The 15,520-nt window shown below is 60.9% G+C and overlaps 2 protein-coding genes across 5 annotated transcripts in view; both read right to left on the reverse strand.

The window, feature by feature from the left end:
• RPS6KB2 (ribosomal protein S6 kinase B2) overlaps nt 1-4,897 on the reverse strand; it is a 5,753-nt gene extending 856 nt beyond the window's left edge. The window contains exons 1-13 of one of the 4 annotated variants that reach the window (XM_044919224.1): nt 4,768-4,897; nt 4,401-4,441; nt 4,183-4,303; nt 3,832-3,900; nt 3,189-3,336; nt 2,090-2,147; nt 1,886-1,986; nt 1,663-1,753; nt 1,488-1,578; nt 1,249-1,356; nt 604-666; nt 385-462; nt 189-295 (exon numbers count right to left, since the gene is read on the reverse strand). In XM_044919224.1, the coding sequence (XP_044775159.1) occupies nt 189-295; nt 385-462; nt 604-666; nt 1,249-1,356; nt 1,488-1,578; nt 1,663-1,753; nt 1,886-1,986; nt 2,090-2,147; nt 3,189-3,336; nt 3,832-3,900; nt 4,183-4,303; nt 4,401-4,441; nt 4,768-4,839 (1,148 nt within the window). In that variant the 5' untranslated portion in view covers nt 4,840-4,897. Of the gene's footprint in view, nt 1-187; nt 296-384; nt 463-603; nt 667-1,248; nt 1,357-1,487; nt 1,579-1,662; nt 1,754-1,885; nt 1,987-2,089; nt 2,148-3,188; nt 3,337-3,831; nt 3,901-4,182; nt 4,304-4,400; nt 4,442-4,767 lie in introns of those variants that run through there. The other 3 variants (XM_021685117.2, XM_021685116.2, XM_044919225.1) reach the window with 3 other exon arrangements.
• A 1,163-nt stretch (nt 4,898-6,060) lies between these two features.
• Nucleotides 6,061-13,622, reverse strand: CARNS1 (carnosine synthase 1). The gene is made up of 8 exons (XM_021685115.2): nt 13,484-13,622; nt 12,579-12,668; nt 11,832-12,319; nt 11,458-11,632; nt 11,281-11,366; nt 10,342-10,573; nt 9,971-10,251; nt 6,061-8,253 (listed from the first exon to the last, which is right to left on the reverse strand). Exons 3-8 carry the CDS (start codon nt 12,312-12,314, stop codon nt 7,027-7,029), a joined length of 2,484 nt encoding a protein of 827 aa, XP_021540790.1. The 5' UTR covers nt 12,315-12,319; nt 12,579-12,668; nt 13,484-13,622; the 3' UTR covers nt 6,061-7,026.
• Between the last annotated feature and the right edge of the window lie 1,898 nt (nt 13,623-15,520).

Consider the following 15,520-nt stretch of genomic DNA (forward strand, 5'->3'; position numbering starts at 1 on the left):
TGGGGGATGAGGGAGATCCCCCCGTGAGTGGGGCCGCGGGGGGGGGGGCCACAATGGGGGGGGCGGGGGGGGGGGGGGGGGGGGGGGGGGGGAGCGAAGGCAGGGCCGGATGACACTCAGTGTCCACCACTCCTTAGCCACAATCCTGCCCGGGCCCCCATAACCCTCAGGCCCCCCAGGACCTCACCAGGAAGGCCTGGTTGGCGCTCTCGCTGAGGGCCGTATCATCAGGACTGTCCACTGGCGTCTGCCGCGTGAAGTGGGAGTCAAACTGGCTCACGTCCTCCTCTGACTGCTGTGGGTAGACCCGAGCGGGGAGGAGGGGTCGGGGGCATCCAGGACGGGTCCTCCACCTGCCCCCAGACTAATGGGTCCTCCGCTTACCAGAGAAGGCCTGAAAGGGGGGTCGATGCGGCGAGCCAGGAGGTCGTCCCAATTAATGTGCCGGAAGAAGGGGTGCCTCTGTGGGTAGAGGGCCCCCAAACATCTCATCATTTCACCCTCCTTGGCTCCCTCAGTAACTCCCTCTGCCCTAAGGCCTTGCCTGCCCCCTGGCACCTTTGGGGGCTCAGCCCTGCCCCCTCCTGGTGGTCCCAGACCCACCTGCACATCAGCAGCATCCCCAGGGCCACCCCCGATCCGCTGGCCGGGATTCCGCTTCAGAAACTGCACGACAAGGGCAGAGGGTGAGGGTCTGTCTGGGGGAGAGGCACTGACTGTGTGTTCCTCCATGTTCCTGGAGACTGGCCTGGGCAGGGAAAGGTGAGCTGTGTGTGTGTGTCTGTGTATGTGTGTGTGTGGTGGTGGGGAGAAGGCCTCCAGAGTGTGGTCTCCACCTACGGACAACCTTAGGCCTTCCAAGGTTTGGTCTAACGGGCCCTTCCGCGTGAAGCCTTCGCAAAGGCACCCGGTCACTGGGAGCACTAGGGCACTGCAGTGGGATCCAATCTCCAAGCCTCGCCTCCCACTTTTACCCCCAACGAATGCCTTCTCGATGGGAGAGCAGCTAGCTCATCGTGAATGTTCTGCTGATTAAGACTTGGGACTAGGGGTGTGTGCAGCAGGGTCATCAGCTGGTCTGCAACAGAGTGAAGGCCCACGCTCAGCGTCTTGGACCCCAAAGCCAGTGCTCTTTCATCCCAAAGGCATACTGCACAGGCCGGGGTGTCCCACAGCCCAGACAAACTCAGGATTCCATGCAGGGCCTAGAAGACACTGGGGGCTGGGCCAGGCACTGGAGGAGCCCACCTTTTTGACAAGGTCCCGGGCATCCGGGGTGAGGTAGGGGGGCAGCGTCAGCTTCCCTTTGATGATCTTGTCCATGGTTTTCTTCCGGTTCTCTGCAGTGAAGGGTGGCTGGAGAAAGCAGAGGGTGAGAGGAGACTTGCGGGCCTCCCCCCAGGCCCTGGCCCTGGCCCTGGCCCAGGATGAGGACCCCCTCCCACCCCCCTCCCCACCGCCCCTCCTCCCAAGGAGGCTGGACTTGCCGATCCAGTGAGCATGTCATACATCAGGGCCCCCAGGCTCCACCAGTCCACCGCCCGGTTGTGGCCACTGCGTACCAGAATCTCAGGGGCCCTGGGGGCCAGGGGAAACCATCAGCCAGGCTGGGCCCTTCCTGGCAGTCCTCCCAACCCCTGGTCCCAGCCAGCTGCCACTTACATGTACTCAATGGTGCCACAGAAAGTATGGGTGACGGCGCCCTCATGGATCGACTCCTTGCAGAGTCCAAAGTCTGTCAGTTTGATGTGGCCTGAGGAAGATGTTGGAAGGGGTGGTCAGGGCCCTGGCCTACTGTGTGGTGCTCCTCAGCCCTCCCTGCAGATTCCAACCCAACATATGCAGCTACACGGGGTTGGGCGGCGGGGGGTGCACACATGCGCACCCTGGCTGTTGAGCATGATGTTCTCAGGTTTGAGGTCCCGGTAGATGATGCCTTGGGAGTGGAGATGGCCCAGGGCCAGTGTGATCTCTGCCAGGTAGAAACTGCAGAGACAGGACAGGGTGAAGGCAAGGGTAGGCAAGGGACTGGGCTCTGGGGGAAGGGGATCCCTGGAGCCCCTCCAGAGAGGCAGGAAGGAACACCCACCAGGCCGTGTCTTCCAGGAAGATGCCCTCTCGCTCCAGATGCGTGAAGAGCTCACCGCCTGTGATACAAACATGTCAGCAGCTGTGTGCTGGGAACAAGCATCTTTGCTCTCTGAATCTCGGTTTCTTCTTGGGGAGAGTGGGACTCATAATTCCGGCCCTACCTGCCTCACAGAGCTGCCGTGGGGATTCAATTCAATTCAGCAAACATCTACCGACGCCTACTCGGGTGTCTGGCCCTGTGCTGGGTGAAGCTGGGGACACAGAGATGAGGAGACCCAGCCATTGCCCTCAGGATGCTCAGTCTAATGGGGAGACAGACATGCACACAGGTGCTCTAATATGCCAGACTGAGGCAACAGCTCCAGGAGCTTAATGCAAAAAATATCACAGAGGAGGCAAAGGACTCCCAGCGTGAGGGGACACAGCCCATGGTAACAGTGAGAATCGAGGGGCTGCTGAGATGGACACGGGCACTGGAGCTCACAGGGCTCATCCGTGCAGACAGGACCTGGAGGCGAGTGGGCCCCAACCGCTTCACGGCCAACAGGGGGCACCAGGCCAAGGAGGCCAGGCTTCACCGGGGCAGTTACAAAGAGCCGTGTGATTGTGAGTAGGAGGGTCGGGGCCAATTCCGTGCTGAGATGATGACCCTGGGCGTTCATGGAAGAGGGTGAGCTGAAGGCCTCAGGCCCAGTTAGGAACAACTGTGACCCCTGCCCTCCCTCAGGAGAGTGGATAGTATGAAGGACACTGCTGAGAATGAACCAGCGGGATCTGGGACCCAACTGGACACAGGGCATACAGAAGAGAGGAACAGGCCATGAAGGGGTAGTGGAAATGGACAAAACAAGCCACTGGATTTCTGCACGAACTCCCACCGTTCCCGTCCACCCCCAATACAGGTGAGGGACAAAATAGGTGCTGGACAGACGTTTGCTGAATGAATGAATGAAGGGACGGATGGACACACGAATGGATGGGCGTGGGGGCCCCCTAGCCATTCTACACACCACATCTCTCCGGGCTTCCCCCAGAGCTCCCAGTGCTTCCTGGCTGGTTCCCTGGCCCTGGTTCCCTGGCTGGGCCCCTGCTCATACCACTGAGACACTCGAGGATGAGGTAGAGTTTGCCACCAGTCTGGAAGGCATAGGCCAGTTCCACAATGAAGGGGTGCTTCACTGACTCTAGAATGTTCCGTTCAGCCCGCGTGTGTGCTGTGTCCTTGGCGTTGCGCACAATTTTGGCCTGAAGAGGCGGGATCAATCAGAAGGTGGGCACCCCGGGCGCCTTTAGTCCCTCCAGCCATTACCCTCCTGCCACCCTTTATCGCTGCATTCTATTTCCCCATAATTCCGCAACCAGTGATCATCCTTCTCAAGGACTGATTTATCCTCTAGAGGTACCTCTCTGCTTTGGCACTAATGACATTTCAGGCAGATAATCCTTTGCTGTGGGTGCTGTCTTGTACATCGTAGGATGTTTAGCAGCAGCCCTGGCCTCTACCCACTGAATGCCATTAGCACCCCTATTTAGTCGTAACTCAAAAATGTACAGGCAATATTGCCCACGGTTGGGAATTACTGGAAAACAACACAACCACAACTGACGATAAACCAGCCAATGCCCGAGACAGGGGCCATCTCCTCCATCATGTTCACTACTGTCTTCCGGAAGCCTGGAGTAGTGCATGGAGGACGGCAGCCACCGAGCAAGGATTTGTTGGCTGAACAAATGACTCACCTTCCTCAGGACTTTCATGGCATATATTTTGCCCAAGTTGGTGCCCTGCACCTTTCGCACTTGGAACACCTGTAGGGCAGGGGAGACAGGATCAACCTCCCTCTCCACATCCTGTCTTCAAAAAGCTCCACCCTGAAGCTCTGGCATTGAGACCCAGAGGCCTAGGCCCACCCAAGGGTGGGGCAGTAAAGACGTCAAGTCTGATTCTGAGAGGATCGGCCTTTCCCTGCTTTATGTTTTTACCTCAGAGTTCTATGGAGGCTCAGCTGATTTACAAGTCTAATTGGTTTTGAGACCCTTTGCTGCGGCAAGACTGAGGCAGGGAGACCAGTGAGGAAGGAAGGCCAGTACCTTGCCATAGCCCCCCTTGCCCAGCACACGCAGCAGCTCAAAGCAGTGGGGCCCGATGCGCTCAGGGCCTAGGTTCACACTGGTCTCAGTCAGCTCCACCTCCTCACAGTGTCCCACAGGCCTATTAACACAAGAAGTTAATGGGGGCAAGGCTCCAGTACTCCCCATGTCTCCCTCCCCAGCCCATACCCTCCTCCCCCAACACAACCCTCACTCACTCCAGGCCAGCCGCCCTCGACTCGGCAAGGGGACACACGTCCTGTGAGAAACCGAGGGGTAAGAGCCAAGGAAGGCACCGGGATCCCTCCCCCTCAAGCTGGACTACTTGGCCCAGGAGAGGAGGGGGTCAGGAATGGGAGCTGGCGGGCGATGGGCCAGCAATGGGGAGGAGAGGTCCAGGGCAGAAAAGGGAGAACCAGGGTAAGGGCTGGGGCCTGGAAGACAGGTCGGGGTGAGTGAGGGTGGGTCAGAGCTTAATAGGGGCCGGGCTCAGAGACGCTCTGGCTGGAGGAAGCCAGGGCGAGTCCACCGCCTGGAGGATGGGATCGGCTCCGGGATCGAGCCGCGCCCGGGAGGACCACTCACCGAGGGGCTCAACTCTGGCTCGCCCTCGCTGCCTTCCTCCGTCTCCAGGTCCAGGTCAAACACGGCCGCCATAGCGGCGCCGGCCCGGCGGGCCCCTCGGCCCGTGCTTGGCCGCGCTCAGACTGACAGCCCGGGGGGCGGGGCGGGGGGGGTTGTACGTTATCACTCCGCGACCGCGGCCCCGCGCGCCGATGACGCATGAGGCTCCCCCCTCCCTCCAGCCGGCCCCTTAGTCTGGCGGGGCGAAAAGATGGCGCCCGGCGCAAGGCCTCTCGGGAACTGTAGTTCCAGAGTGCCGGGCTGCCAAAGCCGGTCTAACACTCTTTGACGGGACCCTCAGTCTTCGCAGCACTGCTCCCCGGGGGTGGCACCGGACAAGGGAAGCCTAGAAGGCGCTCATCTTGGTTCTGGGGAGAGTATGAGTTTGGATGGGGCAGAAGCACATGCAGGTATGGGTGTAAATTTAATCCCCAGCCCGGTTTAAGCTGTGCGCTGGCTGGGTGGCGGGGCGGCGAAAGGCAGGTCGCGTCTCTGTGTTCGCCCCGAGAGGCGGCTGCATCACAGTCTCCCTAACGTGACACCTGCCTCAAGGACCCTGCAAATCAGAACACTTACGGGGTGACTGCCCCACGCTCAGGTCAGGCTGGGCTTTTTTGCCAGGTTCTTGCCAGAAAGGGTTTGGGTCTCACTGATAACACCCGTAAATATGGGTTTGTGCTGGAGTTTGCTTCGTTGCCAATTTAAGTACATTTAGTAATTTTGCTATCTGATACAGAATAGGCACGTAATAAAACTTCGTTAAAATAATGAATGAATGAATGAATGAATGAATGAATACACAAAACCTGGTCTGTGACTTTAGATTTGGGCATGGATTCTCGTTGCCTGGAGCTCTGTAGGGGTGAATTTGGGTCACACTAGGTCTTGGATGAGTTCTGACTGTTGGAGGCTGTCTGGATGTGCATTCCAGTTGGATGGGGAGGCTAAATATGAACTCAGCTGGACAGAACTCGGGAGTCTCCAGGCTGGAAGAGGGTTGTTTAGTTGGATGTGGCCGTCTGGTTGCAATTCCACCCTCCAGGGACCCTCAGGTTTGGGTCCCGTTGTGAGTGACCATGGCAGGCCCCTCCAACACAGAGGCCTAGCCAGTAGGGTGTTTTATCCTTAGCTCCAGATGCTACAGGTGTCCCCTAGCCACCTCTCCCTCCTCCCATCCCCAACTCCCATCTAGCTGAGCCTGAGGGGTATTGTCCAAGTTGCAAGAACCACATGCCAGACCTTTCATTAGTTCATAAGCCTTTATTTGGAGAGGGATGCTTGTGGAGCGAGCCCCAGGTCCTGCGCTGCACAGGGGCAGAGTTATTGAAGCAGACTCCCCTGAATCAGGAAGGGAGTGTAGACTCTCCTCTGCCAATGCCGGTTAGTTATGCCAGAGGCCAAAGCACCAAAGCTTGGTGGAGAAGGTGTGTGCTGCATGGGAGGGGGCGTTCACTTGTCTTAAGGTCACATATGAATGAGGGCAGGGAGGCGAGTGGGGTTTAGAAGCTGAGCGGGCACATAAGACTTAGTAAAAGTGGAAACCTGGACCCTGTATCTTGTCCCTTGACCCCCCAGCTACTGTGGTGTGACCTTGAGGCAATGGTTGTTCCTCTCTGAGCCTGTTTCCTCATCTGTAGAATGGGTCAATAGTGTCTGCCTGGAGAGGAGATGGTTCCTGCTGACCCCAGGGCACCTGCTTCTACTGCTCAGGCCAAATGAGGCAAGCAGGGCACTGCCAAAAGTTGTCAGCGGGCTCTAGAAATATCCTGGAATTTGCTAAATGAGGGTTAAGAGTAAGAAGACAGGGCGTTTCATCTCAGGCTTTTGTGGGATTTGTCCAAGGCCAGGGGCCAGCCAGCTTCTCTCTTCCTGTAGGCTGCAGGAGGAGAGACAGACCTGGAGGGATGACAAAGAGGGGCTAAGTTTGGGCCCACTCCCGCCTCCCTGCAGTGTGTGCGTGCGCGTGCGTGCGTGTGCGTGTGCTTGTGTGTATGCACGCAGCTGTTGCTGTTTCTCCATGGCTAGACTCGTGGGGCAGGACTGGGGCCTGTGCTGGACTGACAGCAAGAGGGGCCAGTGGGCCCCCCCCGCCAGATACTTTTTTTGTGGCCCTCAAGCTCAGGAGGCCTTCGTGTCAAATGGCCCTGTTATTCTGGAACAGACCTGAGGCCTTGGGGGGGGCCAGGCCAGGGTTGGGGCAGGTGTCCAGGAAGAGAGGCACTATTTGAAGTGGGACAGGAAGTGGGCAACAGGGTAGTGGGGCCCATCGATGCCCAGACCCTGGCAGAGGCCCAGCAGGCGGAGGCGAGCCTCAGCCGGGCTGGACCCAGCACAGGCCACGCTGCAGTAGGGCTCCTCGTATTCGCCCGGCACCAAGACCTCCTCCAGCCAATTGAGGCGCAGCAGGCCCTGGTCATGAAGAGCCTGCAGGGTCTCACGGCTGGCGGTGGAACTCAGCACCTGCAAGTGCTGGGACACCAGGCACATGACCCCCACCAGGTGGCCACGGGCACGTGGGTGGGTGGGCAAGGCAGGCCGCAGGCCGCAGGCCACCATAGCTGCTGCTAGCAGCAGGTCCACACCATAGAGCTCCAGGATCCAGTCTCTCAGGTAGAAGCCGCCCATGCGAGGGTTGATCTCGATGAGCTTCGGCCCAGCCCCAGTCAGCTTGAGCTCCACGTTGAACACCCCATCCAGCAGCCCACAGCCCAGGCAACAGCGGAAGGCTGCCTGCACCAGCTGGGCCTCCTGCTCGGGTGCCAGCCCGGTGGGCATGCAGGCTGCCGTCTCCGTGAAGCCGGGCAGCCTCGTGGGGCCGTTGTCGGACACGAAGGCGGCCAGCAGTCGCCCACCAAACAACACCAGGTCCACATCGTGCTCGGTGCCCTCAATGAACTCCATCAGCAGCATGGCGTTGCCCCAGCCCAGCCCAATGCCGGGGTGGTCGGCCTCCCCCTGCAGGTCGCGGGCGATCTGGGAAAAGTGTTCGTGGCACTGTGGCGCGTCCTCCACCAGCCGCACACCCACTGCGCCTGCCCCGAACTCCAGTTTCATGACACCTGGCAGGGGCACCTGGTGGACGGCCTTCTCCACATCGGCCTCACTCTCCAGCGGGCAGCAGGGCACGGCGTGGAGGGAGGGCGCAGGCCAGGGTGGGCCATGGCAGCGCAACAGGTGCAGCTGGGTGCAGCTCTTCTGCTTGGCCAAGCGCATGGCAGCTGGGGGGCTGCAGGGCAGCCCCAGCTCCTGGCAGAGCAAGGCGGTGAGCACTAGGCAGTCGTCCCAGTAGGAGAAGCAGCCATCCAGCTGCAGGCCACGGGCCCGCACCAGTTCCGCCAGCAGCCGTGCATTCTCTTCATCCCGCCGGTGCTCCGTCACATCAAAGTGGATGAAAGTCTGCACCAGTTGGGATGCAAAGTGGTTGGGGTCTGACTCCACCAGGTGCAGCTGCAGAAAGCACCAGAGCACAACGCACCCAGGTCAGCCTGTGCTGGACACTGGGGAGATTGGATGGGGCCTAGAACATGGTTTTGGCCCTCAGCGGAGACCGACTCACCAGTTCTAGGGGCTCAAAAAATATTTGTTGATGATTGACTAAATGGAAGGTGCAGAACTGGCACATCTAACCCAGCCTGGAGGGGAGGGAAGGCAGCCGAGAGGAGGCAATGCTTAGGCTGGGAGCTGAGTAAAACTCAGCCAGAGGAAAGATGGCGGCACAAGGGAAAGGGTGTGATCTGGGCAGGAGGGGCTGGAGCAAAGAGAGTGGGCTGGTGGGCTCACTCTCACTCTGACCACAGCTTGTAGGGGAACCACCAGGGTGGGGGTAGGGACAGGTGGCCTGGTGTCTTTGGGCATCATGCTCTTGGTCGTCATTCACCCAAAGAGTTCTGACCCCAGGGGTGCCCACGGAGGAATCCAGTGGGGCCCTGTGCCCCAAATCTCACTGCCCACTGGGGGAACACAGACACAAAGCAGCTGGTTCCCAGGGCAGAGGCTGCTCCTGAAGAGACAGGGGAGCGTGGCTGTGAGCACTGTAACACTTGGCGGCATGAGGAGTAGAAAGACGTTCCAAGTGGAGAGCACAATGTGCAAGGCAGGGAGTGAAGAGGCATAGGAATGGCTGGAGGGGTGGATTCCCAAGGGGGTGTGGTACTGTGGAAGAGGGGAGAGGAGACCATTGTGGTAGATTAGAGCCAGGAAGAACCTGGCCTCTGTTTTCTTATCTGTTCAATGGGGGATAAGAATGCCTACTCTGGGGGAGGCTGGGTGGCTCAGTTGTTAAGCGTCTGCCTCCGGCTCGGGTCATGATCCCAGGGTCCTGGGATCGAGCTTCTCTCTCTCCCACTCCCCCTACTTGTGTTCCCTCTCGCCTGTCTCTGTCAAATAAATAAATAAAATCTTAAAAAAAAAGAAAAGAATGCCTACTCTGCCTGCATGGATGGCTCCAGATTCTTTAATGTGAGGCCACTGCTGTGAACTTGATTCGGGACCTGTAAGCTGCTCTCCAGCACCCTACTCGTGCCCTCAGGAATTCAACCTCGAAGGGCCTGCCCTTCCTGCAGGATAGGCCAGGCTCCTTAGCCTGGCATTCAAGGTCCTGGTTCTGGTACTAACCCTGAATGACGCCCCCGCCCCTCCAGCCCATCTGCGCTGGGCTCTTTTTGCCCTGGAGGGGGCTCTGTGCCCCTCCCGAGGTCCTCTTTCACCTCGCTGAAACAGAATTCGGCCAGAGGCCAAAAAGAGTTTAGACTTCTGGGGTGCCTGGGTGGCTCAGTCAGTTAAGCCTCTGCCTTCTGCTCAGGTCATGATCTCGGGGTCCTGGAATCCAGCCCCGCACTGGGCTCCTTGCTCAGCAGGGAACCTGCTTCTCCCTTTCCCTCTGCTGCCGCCTCCCCACCCCCGCTTGTGCTCTCTCACTCTCGCTCTCTCTCAAATAAGTAAATACAAAAAGTTTAAATTTCTAACCTCAGTGGGGCAGCGGGCCCCACCCCTACTCCTGGGCTCTAGAGCCCCCAGCGGGCACGCCCAGCGCAGGCTCCGCCCCCAGCGGTGCTGGCCCCGCCCCGAAGCTCTCCGCGCCCGGGCGCCCAGGTTGCCGCCTCCACCACAGGGGCCGGGACTTCGGACCGGCCCCGCCCCGCGTCCCGCCCCGCGCCCCGCCCACCTTGAGCCCGTAGTCGCGCGCCGCCTCCCACACGAACTTCTTGCTGACGCCGCCGGCGCCGATCAGCAGCAGCTGCTTGCCCTCCACGAGGCAGTGCGCGGACCGCCGCAGCATGGTCTCCACGAGCGGCGCGGCCGCCGCGTCCTCGGCCGCCGACCGCGGGCGCTGCGCGGCCCAAAGCCCCTCGAGCGCGCCGCACGCCTCCAGACACAGTCCGCTGTTCAGCTCCAGGGCCACGGGGGTCAGCACGCGGCCTTCCACCGTCAGCGCGAAGTCCACGCCTGGGCCGGGCGGGGGGCGCGGGCTCAGCGCGGGCGGCCCTCCGGCCTCGCCCCCGGCCCCCGGCCCCCGCCCGGGCCGTGCGCACTCACCGAGGAAGTCCGTGCGGGCCCGGCGCCCCCCGCGCTGCTCAGCGCTCAGGCCGGCCTCCAGGGCCAGCACGGCGGCCAGCGCGGCCTCGGCCGCCGCCTTGACGCGCCGTCGCACGACCGCCACGTGTCCCGTCTCACCCAGGCCGCACCGGGCCAGTGCCGCCTCCAGCGTCTGTGGCAAGGAGCTCTGGTGCCGCAGAGGCCGGTCCTCACGGCCCACGCTGCACACCACCTGGGTAGGGTGTGGCTGAGGGTGTTGACCCAGGAGGAGCCGTCCCAGGACTAATACCACCCCCCACACCCTTCCCCTGAACACCTACCCTGGTGCCGAGGTCCAGGCCAGACCTCTAACTAGCCATTCAAGTAGCCCAGTCCTCCTCTGTGACTTCCGCTGCACAAACCACTTTCCCCCGCCACTGCCCCTCTGGTCCTTTAGACCCTAAGGGGATTCTACCCAGGCTTCCAGGCCCAGCCGGGGTCTCTGCTCCTTGAAGGCTCCAAGCACGCTTGCTCCTAGCTCCTGCAGGCCCTGGGGCCTCTGCCACCCTAGACCTCCACGAGGGCAGGGTTGACAGACTGTCCCTCAGGTTGGCTCAGAGCTGTGTTCCCAGGAGGGTCCTCAAGCTGCCTTGAGTTCCCCAGCTTGGAGGCCCCTCCTAAAGGACTCCAGACACTGGCAGTTCAGAGACCCTGGGTCAGCCTCTTCTGTGGGTAAGAGGATTCAGCCCTGGGCCCTGGTACCCCGTACCAGGCAGAGCTCCTGAGGCAGGAAGGGTGGAAAGGGAGGGGAAAAAGCGTCAGACCCAGGAGTCCTCCTAGAGGCCACCAGGATTCCCCCCAAAGATTATGCCTTCTCTCTGCCCGGGGCCCTCAGCAGTTCATTAGGGCTGGGCTGGGGTGTGGCGACAGGGCCAGGACCTAAACCTGGGCCACGCTCACCTTGCTCAGCAGGGGCCTGTCACCCTGTGTCCGACATACCACAGCACAGATGCGCACAGCCAGCTCAGGGCCAGGTGGGGGACTGCCTGGGGAAGGACGGTGAGGCCTGAGCCCGGCACAGAGCAGCCAGGAGGGCGAGCCAAGCTCCCACTCCTGGCTGGCCCAGGTGGCTCTCACCTGGGAAGGGTAGCCGGGCAGGTGGGCACACAGCCTCCACCAGGACACTCTCCTCCTCCTCCAGTTTCTCCAGCAACGCCAGCACCGTGTCCACCACTGTGCTCAGCTCCACTCGAGGGTACACACGCAGTGCCTGCCGCCCCCGCCAGCGCCAGCCACTGAGCTTCACGGCCACCTGCAGCAGGGAGGGGAAGGGGGTCTCCTTACCACCCCATGGGCCTGTGGGGTACCGTAGGATCCGATGTGTAAACGGAGGTAAGAAGGGAGGGGATTGCCCCAGAGAGAGACGCCAGCAGGAGGGCTCCAAGTTGGGGACAACTTCCCAGCAGGACTGGGTAACCATGCATGGGTCCTCGGAGGCAGGAGCCTGTTACCTGCAGGGCATCAGCCAGGGCCCCGGAGTGCAGAAAGGCCCCTACTTCCTCCTTCACCAGTGTCTGCTGGTCCTCTTTGCCACTCAGCTCCACCAGCCGTAGGCCCGGGCCGGCCTCCCCGCCCCGCAGCAGTGCTGGGGGCTTATAGGTGAAAGCCAGGGTAGCTGGTACAGCCACACCTCCGTGCTGAGCCAGCAGTCGCCTTGTCAGCAGCCTGTCTTCCAGCAGCCGGGCCAGCTCAGCCGAGGCTCCGGTGGGACAGGTCAGGTCACGGGCAAGTTCAGCTGCCTCTCGACCCCGGCCAGGTCCCAGCCCCAGGCCCGCCAGGAAGTAGGTGGCTCGGCGTGGGGGGACAAAGTCATCCAGGAATGTCAGGCCCCCTGGGTGGAAGCTCACAGCCTTGGACACCAGCAGGACCGCCTCGCCAGGCTGCCCAAGTGCCGGCACCTTCGTCAGCCAAGTAGGGGACAGGCAGAGGAGCATGTTTCCTATGGGCAGAGGGAGGAGGGTTGCTGGCCAGGGAAGGCCAGGGAAGGCTTAATGCCCCCATGTCCTTCGCCTCCAGCCCGGGGCCCTGGGTAGTGGGGGGCAGCTGCTCCCAGAACCCACCCCCACTCAGAGCATGGCAGCCGGCCCAGCAGAATGCAGGCACTTGCCAGAGTCAGTGGGTATTTCGGGATGTGGCCGGGCCAGGGCAGGGCTGCCCTTTCTGTAGGAGCGGGCGGGGGAACTTGGGCACATACTCACCCGGGCTCTGGACCCCACCCTCCAGCAGCACAGACAGAAAGGTGCTGGGGGATCCCAGAACGCATAAGGTCACCTCCGCACCAGGGCAGCCTGGGGGTGGGGTGGGGGTGGGGAGAACATTGCCAAGCTCAATAGGGACTCCCCCTGCTATCTTTCTGCCTACCCTTCCCTGCCCATAGCCCCGCCTTCCCCCCCCCCGCCAGGGGCCCCCAGGTCCTTGCCAGTGTGGGCTGAGAAGGGTAGAGAGGACAAGAAGACGCTGGAAAGGGAAAGGGAAACTGCCTGCCCATCCCGCCCGGTGAGGCTGCTCCCTCCTCTCTGCAGCTAGCCTGGGAGGTACTGGAGGCTGAGTGACTGGAGAGCTGGGTTCTAGCCTGGGCTTTGACACTGACTTTCTCTGTGACCCGTGGTTCCCATGCAGTGCGGTGGGGGGGGAGTCCCTGTGCCTCAGTTTCCCAGTCTGTGATTTTCATGTATTCTGGCTGTGAACCTTCTGTCCACACAAAACCTTTGTGGCCACCTAATCTTTAAAACAGATGTAAAAATTAATAAATAAAAATAGATAAACTAGGGAAGGAGTTTTGGGTCCCAACTGTTAGCTGCTTCCACAGCAGCTCCCAAGACACGTCTATAGAAGCTCTGGCTCCACAGAACATGGATGACAAATCCCACGACTCGGTCTTCTGGGGACAGGAGGGAAGCCTTGATCTCTGACTTTACTGGTGCCAGATGCCCTTTGAAACAATGCTTGTCTGCCGGAGGTTGACTGGCCTTGCCTCCCTGGCTCCAGATCCAGCCAGAGCCTGGGGGAAGGGGCTGACCTTGACAGGGATGGGAAGCAGGCTGGGCTGAGGGTGCCCCCCTCCCCCCCCCAGGGCTCCCCCCTCCCTGGAGCCCTTGGGCACCTGTGCGGGGGACCTGGCTGCGGTCCTGGGTCTCCGGAAGGCCGGCTTGCTGCAGACAGCTCTGCAGGAGGCTATAGTAGTAGACAGTCCAGGCCCGGGCCTCCGCCCCCTCGAGGGAGCCCTTGCAGTCCAGGCCCACGTCCTGGTGCCAGGAGCCAGGGAAGCAGCCTGGGGGCGGCAGGCCAGAGCATCCTCCCCATGGGCCCTCCTCTTCCTCCAGGTCCTTGGAGCCCAGGGGGCAGTCCCACTCGGGACCCAGCGGATCCAGGGAGAGCTGAGAGGGGCAGAAGTGGTGGGTCTTGGGCAGAGTGGGCAAAGGGCACATTAAGTCACCCAAGGGTATAAGCCCTCCACACCCCTAACCTTGGGTTATGTTCAGGGCAGACACTGTCCTAGGAACCAGGAGGGGATGGAGTTGGGCTAGGGGATGAAGGCCTGTCACCAGGAACATGTAGGTAGAGGTGGTTTGTAAAACATAAGTGCAGTGCTCTGGGGGGCTGGGCATAGAAAGCAATGTGCTGCTGGCTGGACCACTGCCCACCCCCCCCCCCCATCCCACGCCAAGGTCTGCCCTAGCTTCGTTCTCAGGACCAGAGGTTTTGGTCTGTTTTGTTCATCGAAGCAGTTTTAGCACACCATAGCTGCTCAATAAACGTTGATTGAGGATAAATGAACGAACGAACCAAGCAATCACTTGAGCTGCTCATTTCTCTCTGGCCTTGGTAACCTATCTACTACCATCATGGAGCTCTGCTGAGACCTAAATGTGTAGGTGAATCTTTCCACTGCCACCTAAGTAGGCCTTGAGGACCTACTGTGTGCCCAGCCCTGTGCTAGGCATTGGTAGGGGAAAAAGCCCGTGCCCTTTTTTCAGATGTTCTGAGTCATGGAAATGCTTTCTTTGGATGAAATTTTATACCCCTGCCCCTCTCTGAGGCTGGCTGACTCCCACATGAGGCAGCTCAGAGGCTCTTTGTGACCACAGGTGGGGACAGAGGTGGGCCTGTCCTCCGGGGGACAGCCTGGGTGGGCTACCTTAGATAAGTTACAAGGTTTCTTTGGGCCTTGTGGGGGCCTGGCACCTGCCCTGTCCCACCCCAGGAGGCCGGTGAGGTTTCAGTCATGGGAAGACAGTGTGCTGTGGCCGGGAGGGCAGGCCTGCGCTTGAGATCTGGGCTGGACTCCAGGCTGACCAGTTCCAAATTCTGAGCCTCGTGCCTTCTCTTAGAAGGTGTGTTCCAAAAAGAAGAAGAAGGTGTGTGTTCCCTGAGAGCCCAGACTGTTCATGCATTGCTATGTCCCCAAACCTGGAATGGTGTCAGATGCATAGTAGGGGCTCAGTGAATGTTGCGGAATGAATGAATGCCAAAGGGGACCAACAGTGCCCATCCCCGGAGCTGGTGGGGGAGAGAGGAAGTGCCTGGCACACAGCAGCTGCTTGTCCCATGTCACCCGGAGCGGAGAGTCAAGCACAGTGCGAGCCGCTGGTCATAGGTCTGAGCTGTCTGCACAGGGGAGCCCCCAGGGTGAGGCTTTTGGGTGCCAAACCCTGCCCTCTGGGCCCTCCCTCTGGCCAGGGGCTTGGGCCTTTTGGGGGAAGGAGCAGAGGAGACTCACCATCTTACAGGTGCAGCGGCTGAGAGACTGATGGCAGAGACGGAGGGAAAGAGACAAAGGAGGGAGTCAGGGCAGCCGGGTCTGTACTCCACTGCCCAGACCCTCAGACTCAGGGGCGGAGAGGTGGCCCCCAAGGCGCCTGTGTCCTGTTCCTGACAGGTGTCCACGGCTGCCCCACCCCCACCCAAGGAGGCGGTGGGATTTCTGCCGCCGGGACCCCAGGGGTCCTGACACCCCTCCCCCGCCCCCCAGCTCACGCCTCGCGGGTTGCGCCAGGCAGCGCTGGGGTCCTAGCACCCCGCCCTTCCAGCGGGGGGCGCGCTGGGTCCCCGCGACCCCTGGCCCCGCAGCCCCCCTCCCTGGCTCTCCCCGGGGCGCGGGCAGGAGCCGGGGTACCTGGAGGGCCGCAGCGGCTCCGCG

The sequence above is a fragment of the Neomonachus schauinslandi genome, chromosome 11, assembly GCF_002201575.2.
Source record: "Neomonachus schauinslandi chromosome 11, ASM220157v2, whole genome shotgun sequence".
Taxonomy (NCBI): Eukaryota; Metazoa; Chordata; class Mammalia; order Carnivora; family Phocidae; genus Neomonachus; species Neomonachus schauinslandi.